The sequence below is a fragment of the Rhinolophus hipposideros genome, assembly GCF_964194185.1.
Source record: "Rhinolophus hipposideros genome assembly, chromosome: X".
NCBI lineage: Eukaryota > Metazoa > Chordata > Mammalia > Chiroptera > Rhinolophidae > Rhinolophus > Rhinolophus hipposideros.
Window position 1 is genome coordinate 97393653 of NC_138046.1, and position 12537 is coordinate 97406189.

At 38.9% G+C, this 12537-nt stretch overlaps 1 protein-coding gene across 3 annotated transcripts in view; it reads left to right on the forward strand.

The window, feature by feature from the left end:
* RPGR (retinitis pigmentosa GTPase regulator) overlaps positions 1–7745 on the forward strand; it is a 57230-nt gene extending 49485 nt beyond the window's left edge. For 2 of the 3 annotated variants that reach the window (XM_081042601.1, XM_081042603.1), the window contains one exon: positions 6925–7745. In XM_081042601.1, the coding sequence (XP_080898727.1) occupies positions 6925–7131 (207 nt within the window). In that variant the 3' untranslated portion in view covers positions 7132–7745. Of the gene's footprint in view, positions 1–4849; positions 4956–5800; positions 5848–6924 lie in introns of all 3 variants that reach the window. The other variant, XM_081042602.1, reaches the window with a different exon arrangement.
* The last annotated feature ends 4792 nt before the right edge of the window (positions 7746–12537 follow it).

A 12537-nucleotide genomic window follows, 5' to 3' on the forward strand; every position in this document is an offset into this window, starting at 1 on the left:
GTATTCTAGACCCTTTGCATTTCCGTGTGAATTTTGAGAATCAGTTTGTCAATTACTGAAAACAGAAATGCCTGTCAGGATTTTGATTGGAATTGCTTTGAATCTATAGATGAATTTGAGAAGAATTAACATGTTAACAATATTAAGTCCCCTAACTCATGAAACGATATTTCTCTCCATGTATTGATGTCTTAAACTTCTCTTAGCAATGTTTCGTACTTTTCAGTGTATAGGTCTTGCACATATTTTGTCAGATTTATTTTGTGTTTTCTGTTTTTATTCCCTGATTAACTGGTTAGAAGTTTATCAATTTTATTGATCTTTTCAATGAACCAGTATTTGGCTTCATTGATTTTTCTGTATTGTTTTCTATTTTATTAATATCCACTATGGTCTTTATTATTTCTTATTTCCTTTTACTTATTTTGGGTTTCATTTGCTCTTCTTTTTCTAGTTTTCTTTTTTTTTAAAGATTTTATTGGGGAAGGGGAACAGGACTTTATTGGGGAACAATGTGTACTTCCAGGACTTTCTTCCAAGTCAAGTTGTTGTCCTTTTCAGTCTTAGTTGTGGAGGGTGCCGTTCAGCTTCAAGTTGTCCTTTCAGTCTTAGTTGTGGAGGCGCAGCTCAGCTCGAGGTCCAGTTGCCATTGTTAGTTGCAGGGGGCGCAGCCCACCATCCCTTGTGGGAGTCAAGGAATCAAACTGGCAACCTTGTGGTTGAGAACCCGCGCGCCAACAAACTGAGCCATCCAGGAGCTCAGCAGCAGCTCAGCTCAAGGTGCCCTGTTCAATCTTAGTTGCAGGGGACGGAGCCCACTATCCCTTCCAGGACTCGAGGAATCAAACTGGCAACCTTGTGGTTGAGAGCCCACTGGCCCATGTGGGAATCGAACTGGCAGCCTTCGGAGTTAGGAGCACCGAGCTCCAACCGGCTGAGCTACCAGGCCAGTCCCATTCTTTTCCTAGTTTCTTAACATAAAAGTTGGGGTCACTGATTTTCATTTTCATTTAGTTCAAAATACTTCCTTAATTCCCATATGATTTCTTCTTTCACTCATGGATTATTTTCAACATATTTGGAATTATCCAAAGATCTTTCTGTTATTAATTTCTAATTTAATTATGTTGTGACTGGAGAACATACTTGACTTGAGTCCTTTTAAATTTAGTGACCCAACCTTTTAAATTTTAAGGCCCAGAATCAGGTTTATCTTACTAAGTATTCCATGTGTACTTGAGAAGAAGGTTGCGAAAAATGCTACTGTTGGGTGGAGTTGTCCTGTCAATATGAAGTAGGTCAAGTTCGTTGATAGTGTTATTCAAGTCTTCATTATCCTTCTTGATTTTCTTTGTACTTGTTCTGTTCTTGAGAGAGGGGTATTAAAGTACCTGACTATAATTGTAGATTGATCCTGTACTTATATTAGTTTTTGCTTCATATATTTTACTGCTGTTGCTAGATTCCGTAATGTTTAGTATAGTTACAGTCTTTTAATTGACCCCTTTATTATTATGAAGTTGCCTTCTTTATCCCTGATGATATTTGATCTGAAATCTACTTGTTCTGATATTACATAGCCGTTCTAGCTTTCTTTAGATTTGACTTATAATAGTATCTTTTTCCCTCCTCTTGCTTTTAACCCATTTGTGATTTTAAAATTGAAATGCAATGTGGGGGGTGGGAGATGAGGGTAAGGGGGATCAAATATATGGATGGAAGGAGAACTGACTCTGGGTGGTGAACACACAATGGGATTTATAGATGATGTCATACAGAATTGTACACTTGAAATCTATGTAACTTTACTAACAATTCTCACCCAATAAAGTTAAAAAAATTTTGAAATGCATTTAATATAGGCAGCATATTGATGGGTCTTGTTTTTTTTTTTTATCTAATCTGAAAAATCTCTGCCTTTTCATTGGAGCATTTAGACGATTTATATTTAATCTGATTATTGATGCAGTTAGGTTTAAATCTATCATCTTACTATTTATAATATTCTTCATCCCTAAAATATGCGGGTTTATTTTCTCTGATATTAATATAGCTATGTTAGCTTTCCTATGGTTAGCATTTTCCTCATATATCTCTTTTTGTTTTTAGAGATTTTTATTAAAATATAGCTAACAGAATATTATACTAGTTTCAGGTGTGCACCATAGTTATTCAACATTTATATACCTAAAGCAATGATCACCATGATAAGTCCAGCAACCATCTGGCACAATATCACAATATTATTGACTGTATTCCCTGTGCTGTACATTACGTCTCCATGACTTATTTGTTTTATACCAGGAAATTTGAACCTCTTCCCTGCTCCTTTCTCCACCCCTTTTAATTTTTCAATTACAGTTGACATTCAATATTATTTTATATTGGGCCCACCTGGTGGCTCAGATGGTTGGAGTGCAGTGCTCCTAACGCCGAGGTCGCCGGTTCAATTCCCACATGGGCCAGTGAGCTGCACCCTCTACAGCTAAGATTGTGAACAATGGCTCTCCCTGGAACTGGGCTGCCAGGAGCAGCCAGTGGCCAGCAGGAGTGACCGGCAGCCAGCGAGAGCTGCCGTTAGTGCTGCTGTGAGTGGCCGACCGACGATCGGTGACCCACTGCCTCAGCTGGGAGGAGCGCAAGGCTCATAATACCAGCATGGGCCAGGGAGCTTTGTCCTACACAACTGGACTGAGAAACAACGGCTTGAACCGGAGGGGGGGGGGCGGAAGAAGGAAAAAAAAATATATATATATATGTTATTTTATATTAATTTCATGTGTACAGCATAGTGGTTAGACATTTATATAATTTAAGAACTGATCCCCCGACTAATCTAATACCCACCTGACATTATACATAGTTATTACCATATTATTGACTATATTACCTATGCTTTACTTTACATCCCCATGACTATTTTGTAACTACCAATTTGTGCTTCTTAAGCCCTTTCCCATTTAGACTCACCCCCACAACCTCCCTCCCATCTGGCAACCATCAAAATGTTCTCTGTATCTGTAAGTTTGATTCTGTTTTGTTTGTTCAATTTGTTCTTCAGATTCCACATATAGGTAAAATCACACTGCACCTGTCTTTTGCTGTCTGACTACCCTAGTCAGCACCATATCCTCCAGGTCCATCCATGCCGCCGCAGATGGCAGAAAACTATTCCCTTCCATGGCCGAGCAATATTCCATTGTATATATGTATGACCTCTTCTTTATCTATTCGTTGACTGATGGACGCCCAAGCTGCCTCCACATCTTGGCCATTATAAACAATGCTGTAATGAACATATGGATGCACACATCCTCTCAAAGTAGCATTTTGGGTTTCTTCAGATAAATACCCAGAAGTGGGATTACTGGGTTTTTTGTCTTTTGTTATAGCCTTTCTTTTAAAGACTATGGTGTCTGGTATAAATATTGCTACCACAGCTTGCTTTGTTTTGGTTTGGTTTTCATTTTCATGAAATAACTTTTTCCCATCTTGTAACTTTCAGTCTGTGTCTCTTTTGATCTGAAGTGAGTCTCTTGTAGGCAGCATATGTAAGGGTCTTGTTTACTTATCCATTCAGCCACCCTATGTATTTTGATTGGAGCATTTAATCCAATTGCATTTAATGTAATTATTGATAGATATGTAGTTATTGACATTTTATTATTATTTTTTTTCAACTTGAAGTCCCTCTTACATTTTTTATAATGCTGGTTTGGGGGCAATGAACTCTTTTAGCTTTTTCTCGTCTGGGAAGCTCTTTATCTGTCCTTCAATTCTAAATGATAGCTTTGCTGGGTAGAGTAATCTTGGTTGTAGGTCCTTGCTTTTCATCACTTCGAATATTTTCTGCCAGTCCCTTCTGGCCTGCAAAGTTTCTGTTGAGAAATCAGGTGACAATCTTATGGGAGTGCCCTTGTAGGTAACTAACTGCTTTTCTCTTGCTGCTTGTAACAGTCTCTCTTTGTTTTTAACCTTTGGCATTTTAGTTATGATGTGTCTTGGTGTGGGCCTCTTTGGGTTCGTCTTGTTTGGGACTCTCTGTACTTCCTGGACTTCTATGTCTATTTCCTTCATTAGGTTAGGGAAGTTTTCCATCATTATTTCTTCAAATAGGTTTTCAATTCCTTGCTCTCTCTCTTCTCTTTTTGGTACCCCTATGAAGAAAATGTTGGTATGCTTCGTGTTGTCCCAGAGGCCCTTTAAACTATCCTCATTTTTTTGGATTCTTTTTTCTTTCTGATTGGGTGGTTTCAGCTACCTTATCTTCTAAATCACTGATTCGATCCTGTGTTTCATCTAATCTACCTTGTTTCCCTGAAAATAAGACCTACCCAGACCATCAGCTCTAATGCGTCTTTTGGAGCAAAAATTAATATAAGACCCAGTATTATATTATACCTGCTCTTACATTATATTAAAATAAGACAGGATATTATATTATAGAGACCCGGTCTTAACATTATATTAAAATAAGACCAGGTCTTATATTAATTTTTGCTCCAAAAGATGCATTAGAGCTAATGATCTGGCTAGGTCTTATTTTCGGGGAAACACAGTACTGTTGATTCCCTCTAATGTATTCTTCATTTCAGCTAGTTTTTATTTCTGACTGGTTCTTTTTTATGTTTTCTATCTCCATTTTTATATTTCCTGTCTCTTTGTTGAAGTTCTCTCTGAGTTCATTGAACATCCTTATAACCAGTGTTTTGAACTCTGCACCTGGTATATTGCCTGTCTCCATTTTGTTTAGCTCTTTTTCTGGAGCTTTGTTCTGTTCTTTCATTTGGGACATGTTTTTTTGCCACCCCATTTTGGCTGCCTCCCTGTGTTTGTTTCTATGTATTAGGTGGAGCTGCTATGCCTCCTGGTCTTAGGAGAGTGGCCTTATGTAGTAGGTGTCCTGTGATGCCCAGTGGCGCAGCCTCCCTGGTCACCTGAGCCAGGTGCTCCAGGTATGTCCTTTGTGTGGGTTGTGTGTGCCCTCCTGTTGTAGTTGAGCCTTAGTTGCTGTTTACATGTCAGTGGAAGGGATTGACCCTCAGGCTGATTGGTTGTGAGGCCTGGCTATGACTACAGTAGACGAGCTGTTGTTCAGGGGATGACCTTATGGAGCAGGATTCACTTTAGAAGGGCTCTGGTGCCTGCCCAGTCTGCCCTTTGGGTGTGTCATCCTTGGAGGTGGCTGGGTTATTGCTCCAGCTTGGTCTGAAGCTGGCCACCAGGAATGCCTGCCCTGTGGTCTCCAGGGAGGGGCCCCACTGCAGGCCAATTTCAGCCACAGGCTGTGGCCTTCCCAGAGACACCTGGCATGAGCCACAAAGCAATCCACGTATGGCCACCACCCATGCTGGGCTTGAAGGTGCCTTGAGAGACCAAGCCACGACCCAAGGCAAGCTGCCACTATTGCAGGGCTTAGGGCTGCTCAGCAGAGGTACGGGCAATGCCCAAGGCAGATGCTGCTTGTTTGGAGTTTGTGAACCTTTGAAAGACTTGAGGAAAGTCTGCAGCATGGGCCAAGACAGGTCACTTATATGGGAAAGCCACTGGAAGCAACTTGGGTGTGCCAGAAAGTTGGTTGGGTTGGGTGTCAGGGAATCACCAGGGTGGAGTAAACGATCTGTGTTAGCCAGGTTGATGGAGACTCAGATACGGCAGCAGCCTGCTTCGGGATGGGGGAGGGCCCAACACAGAAACAATGGCTTCTGCCAGCTCCTCTCTCTAGGAGAAAGCTGCCCCTCCAGCCCGTCCTGAACCCAAACAATTCATTTCCTCCCCATTTGTCCCTGGTGCCTTTCAGGCTGCTAACCCAGTGCTGGAGCTCAGAGCAAGTGAGTCAGTCAGCGGGTAAGTCCGTGCATGGGTTCTTTAAGAGGAATGCCTGGGACTCCAGTCACCCTCATGTCACTCAGTCACAATCTCCATTGGTTTTTGCAGCCAGATGTTGTGGCGACTTTTCTCCCCAGCAGTTGAACCCTAGGCTGGGGAGCCTGGTGTGGGGCTGGGACCCCTCGCTCCTCCAAGGGGTATCTCTGCAGCCAAGTTATCTCTTTTGATTTTAAATGGTCACGTGCAGGTGTAGGACCAGCCCATTCTGCATCTCTGCCTCTCTTAGCATTCTCATGGTGGCTTCTTCTGTATGTCCTTGGTTGTAGGGCTTCTGTTCAGCTAGACTTCAGGCGATTCTCAATGATGGTTGTTCTGTAGTTTAGTTGTAATTTTGATGTGGTCATGAGAGGAGGCAAGCACACCATTTACCTACTCTACCTTCTTGACCGGAAATGAATCTTTTTTTTTTTCCACTCTACTTTTTCTTGTGTTTTAGATGTGTCTTCTGTAAATGGAGTATAGGCTTGGTTTTGTCTTTTAAATTTTTAACACACATACCTAAAATCTAAAGCTAATCAGTGTTCCTAACTTTTCCCCAAATAATACCATGATCTTAGAAGTGTTTTCTCTCCTGTCACCCCTTCCTTCCCATTTTACATGTTAATGTATCCAGAATTTTAATTTTTTAAGCTCACAAATTAAATGCTATTATTATTTTTTAGACCACTTTCTTTACTCACCATTCCTTTTTACATCTCAGATGTCCTTTCTGGGATCCTTTTTCTTCTTCCTGAAGAAATCATTTGGAAGGTTCTGTCATAGATTTCTTTTGTAGTTAACATTTTCAGTATCTGTTCACTTGAAGATGATAGTATGGGTTGTTGTTGAAGGTTAAACCTTGAAGGGTCTTGTTTTAGGGAGGAATAATATTGTCATTGGTCAAAGAAAACATCCTGATGGATGCTAAGAATGTATATATGATGCCCCATAAAGATGTGATGCAATAATATTAAGACTTGTTGAAAATTATACCCCAAAATACTATTAAGTGAATATCTCACTTAATGAAATGAATTCTTTCTGTGTTTTTTCTAGATTTTCTTCTTTAAGCGACTGTCATCGATCAGTCAAAAAGTTATGCAGAATAATAATGAGTCACTCTCAGAAATAAAACCAAAGGGAGATCAAATACCTTATAAAAACAACAACAGAGATGACTGCCAGGACCACAAGGGACAAAATCATCAAGCTACTTCATGCCAAAATTCAGCAAAAACATCAAAATATTGTTCAATACTTTAAATATATATGTGGTCACCAAGTACAATATAATTTATCTTTGAAAAACATAACTTCTGAAGAAATATTTCTGGTAAAAATCTTAAAGATATAAGTTAATATCTTTTATTTGCTTTGAATTGTACGACCAGTTTTGATATTTATTTATGCTAATATTTTTGACAAACAATTTCAAAATATGTGTATGTCAGACTCTTTTTCAAGTGTTGTGGCCTTAACTTTTCAGTGTTGCACAAAGAGTATATTTTCATATGTGAAGTTTGAATTAAGATATTTCATAGTTTTTATGAAACAGTTTTACTTCTTATAATTTCATAAGGCCATTATTTACAATCTTATAACACTGTAACAATTTTTCATGTATTTGCAATTTTTAAAAACTGAGTCAAAATTGTTTTCAAACAGCACATTTTAATAAACTATCTGGTCGGTTCTGTCATTTAAATGAATGAATATGAGTGAAATTTGTATGTACTTGGAGTTATCAGTTGACAAAACGGGCAAAAAAAATCTGTCTAATTTAAAACTATTCAAAGACATAAAATGCATTTACCTCTGAGTAAAGGAAATACAACTGTGTAAACAGTACATCTTTATAGATAAACTGTTGAAATTTCTTTGCTTCCTGCTCTTTCCTTCAGTGAGGTGATTTGGCATAAAGACATTGCAGATTATGTGGTATGATCTGGAGTGTTTGACCTCGCCACAGATCGCCACCTCAGGAGGACCAAACATAGCCAGGTTTGCCATTTCAACAGCAGTAATCAAGGATGGCTCCATCACAAAGTGCTCTACCACAGGAATAAAAAAGGAAAAGCTATTAAGTCTACGCTGATACAGACGTTGCTTCCCTATGTTCACATATGATACTTATTTAATGGAGCAAACTACCTTCATTTTCCCCATTCTAGCTTCTGAACAGTTTCTTCTTCAATCACTGACCATAGCCCCGTTTTAAAAATGTAAAACTCTATCTTTGTGTTTCATGCACACAGGTTGTGAGGATGTTAGTCTAGAGTAGATGTGGTTTTGAATTCTTATAAAATAGCTTTTATGTAAATATTAAATTTAGTAGAAATCTAATTTTACTAAAGGTAAATTTAAAACAATGTTTTGCTATTGCCACTATAGTATAATATTAGTACAGTATTGCAAAAATACTTTGCTAAAATGTAAACTATAGGAGCCAAGTAGAAGTAAAGCTCACAGATAATACTTAGACATGCCAGTTGTGGTAGGCAGGATTCTAAGATGGCCCTCAAGGTTCCCATGTGCAGGTGTACTTGCCCTGAATAATGCCTTCCCTTTGAGTGTGGGTGGGTCCAGTGAATATGATGAAATATCACTCCATTGCTTAGGTTATTTATATTAAAAAGGTTAAAGATTTTGCAGATGTAATTAAAATTCCTACCGAGTTAACTTTAAGCAAAGGGGAAATAACCCTAGCTGGGCCTGACCTGATGAGGTGAGCCCTTTCAAAGAGGCTCTAGACAGCAAAGATGGAAGAAGTCAGAACTATTCAAAGAAGTAGTGATGCCCTCCTATTGATCTTGAAGCAAACTGCCACACTGGGAGAGAGCCATATGCCAGGGAAAGGTGAGAAGTCTCTAGGATCCGAGGGCCTCCATCCTACACCTGGAAGGAACTGAATTCTGCCAACAACCAGTGAGCCCAGAAGAGGAACCCAATCCTCAGATTGGAGCACAGCCCTGGCTGACACCTTGATTATAGCCTTGAGAGGCCCCGACTGGAGGACCCAGTTAAGCAGTGCCAAGGCTCCTGACCCACGAAAACTATGATATAATAAGTATATCTAGTTTTGATCCACTAAGTTTATGGTAGTTGTCATGCAGCAATAGAAACTAATGCCAGTTTTATTCTGGAGAAGGGCCTGTCTATATGGTGACTTCCTTCATCAACACCAGCAAGGGAGAGTCAGTAGAGTCTGCTAGCAAGTCCAAAATCCAGGTGTTAACAGGGCAGTGCTCCCTCTGAAGGCATTAGGGGTGTTGCATGCCTCTCTCCTAACTTCTGGCATCCTCAAGTATTCCTTGGCCTGTAGATACACCATTCGTCACTCCAATCCTGTGTCCTCATGTCATTCTCCGTAACATTTCTTCACATTGTCTTACTTCTGTGTGTGTCTATCTCCATTTCCAAATACTCTTTTTGTATGTACACACCAGCCATACTGGATTAGAAACCACTGTAATGACATCATTTTAACAATTATCCTCGTTAAAGACCCCATTTCCAAATAATATCACACTCTGAGGTACTAAGGGTTAGGACTTCAACACATCTTGTAAGGAAGACACAATTCAACACTTAATAGTGCTTCAGTAAGAATGTAAGAGACTAGAGACTAAACAATGGAACATTTTTTTATATAAATTTTATTGGGGAGTATTAGGGAACAGTGTGTTTCTCCAGGGCTCATCAGCTCCAAGTCGTTGTCCTTCAATCTAGCTGTGGAGGGCGCAGCTCAGCTCCAAGTCCAGCTGCCGTTTTCAATCTTTAGTTGCAGGGCACACAGCCCACCATCCCATGCGGGAATTGAACTGGCAACTTTGTTGTTGAGAGCTCGCGCTCTAACCAACTGAGCCATCTGGTCACCCAAGAATATTTTTTTTGTGGTCTGTTGCTCCCAGACTGAAGTACTGTTATGGTTAGAATAATTTTTTAGCACTTCAATGCAGAGTAAAGAATAGGATAAGGGATGTTCCATGTGTGCATTCTTCTTGGAATACTTCTTAATGCCCATCCCATTGACCACATCCAATTTATCATACTCCTATGTGCTAATACATATGGTGCACATGTTATGACTATGGATAATTTTATATACTGTAAAATTTTTATAAGATGCAACTCCATGATTTTTTAATATGTTATTAAATACTTCTTTTGGGTAACAGACATTGGAAAGGCTCAGCTACATCTAAATTACAAAAAGGAGGTAGTTCTATTATAAACTTCCTTAACCAGTTTTGTCTAACACAATCATGGCTCCCCCGGCCTACTCCCAAATTCGTACTGAATGTTTTAAAGTAACACATAGATGTAAAGATTTTGTTGGGTATCCGATGGACATGCGTCCTAATTGGGGAGACCACCTCAGGGATACTGTGGATACCTGATCATGGCATTGTACACCAGAAGCTAAACATTAATGAATGCCAACTATAATTTTATATATATAATGTGATGGTTCGGTGTGGGGTTGGAGGGATGGTGGATGGGGGGAGGGGGGTTCACAGTGTGAGGGATGTAGATGATGAACGTCTGGGTATTGCCTTGTCTTGTACACCTGAAACTAATAAATAAAAAATAAAAAAATAAAAAAATAAAGTAACACATAGAATCAGACAAATTAGCTGTGAAAATGTGTTAAATACAAACTCTGATTTGGTAACAACCTCTCGAACACATACACACGTGCACACACACATGCACACATGTACACACATTCTAATGAAAATCATTCCAGATCCAGAATTGAGTCTGATAAACCACAATTGCACTTGCTTGAACATCTTGGTTTTATTTACCCAAGAAGTCTTCACTGAACACACAGGGCAGAATTCAGAAGTCTTTTTTAAAGTAGAACATTTTTGCTTTCTCTGTGATTATTTATAGAGTGTAAATATTGTTTTTCTAGAAGTCCTCTGTTGATGAGACATAAATATACAGAAGTGGTAATCATTTTTGCTAATGAGATGTGTATTGATTCAGACCCTTTATTGAAGAGAAAGCATTCAGCAAGAGAGACTGCATACTTGGTTTTCCCCATTCTGGACACCAGAATCCTCTTTTTTTTTTTTTTTTTTAGTTTCAGGTGTACAAAGCAATGTCATTGTTACACGTTTACCTCCCTCACAAAATGATAACCCAATCTACTTCCCCTCTGACATCGTATATAACAGTTACAATACATTGACTATATTCCCTATGCTGTACTTTATATATATGGATATACCGGGGGTGCCAAAAACACGTATACAAGTGGACACTTTGGTCAACGTTGCTCAAGCAGTAGTTCACCATAATCAAAAGTGTCTGGATGCTGATGGTAACCACTTTGAGCACCTCTTGTAATTGAAGAAGTCAAATGTGACTTGTATTCATCTTTTGTTATCGGTATATGTTATTACAATTTTAATACAGGTTTCCTTTCTTAAAATGTGTATGCATTTTTTTGGCACTCTCTGTAAATGTATACAGAGAAAGGAAAACTGTAATATTCAATATATACCTATAACAAAAGATGAATACAAGTCATGTTTGCCTTCTGCAATTACAGAGATGCTCAAAGTGGTTACCATCAGCGTCCAGACACCTCTGATTACACTGAACTACTGTTTGGGCAACATTGACCAAAGTGTCCACTTATATACATGTTTTTGGCACCCCCAGTGTATATTTTTAATTATAGTTGATATTCAATATTATTCTACTTCAGCTTCAGGTATACAGCGCAGTGGTCAGGCATCTACACAGACCATGAAGTGGTCTCCCTAATAAGTCCAGTGCCCATCTGGCACCCTACATAATCTTTATAGCATTATTGATTATATTCTGCAAACTGTACTTCACATTCCTGTGACTATATTGTGACTACTAATTTGTACTTTCTAATCCCTTCGCCTTCTCTCCCATAGATACCAGAATCTTGTGTACAAACAACAGGCAGAGACACATAACACATAAATGAAGCATTTCATCCAGAACTTTATGAAGGCAAGCTAGAAATTTAGGGAGAATCATAAATGTATATATTTTATTATAAAGTTAAAGCATGATTATGAGTAATAACATTAATATTTAATAAGCATTTATACACCACACACTGTTCTAAGTGCTTTCTCTTTATTAACTCATTTAATCTTCACAAGAAGCCTATGAGAAAAGTTTTATTATTCCCACTTTCAGATGTAGAAATGAGTCACAGAGAAGATAATTAACTTGCATAAAAACACACCAATTGTAATTGGATTTCTGACTTTATGAAACCTGTGCTTTTAACCACTATACTTTAAATTGTGTAGAGCACTGTAATGAATTTCTTACGTTCATTTCCATTTTTCCTCTCTGAGGAACTAATGAATATCCTTAGCCAGGTGTGGCTAAGAAAATGGTCTTCACTTGGATTTTGTTTTGCTTTACTTTTACTCAAGTGCTGTTGCTAAATCCTTTTCTGGGCTCACGTGTCATCTCCTTTGAGATCTGTTTTAAGTGAAGCTACCTTTGTACTGTGTCAACTTAGCTAACCCAGAACTGTTTCCCAGGATTTCCTTGTGTGGTTCTGGTTTTGGGTTGGCCACAAGAGATATTAGAAGGTAAACATTAAGTAGTCACTACTGTTGTCTGAAGGTCAGTGGAAGGTACCCGGCAATGCTAGAGAGTGCA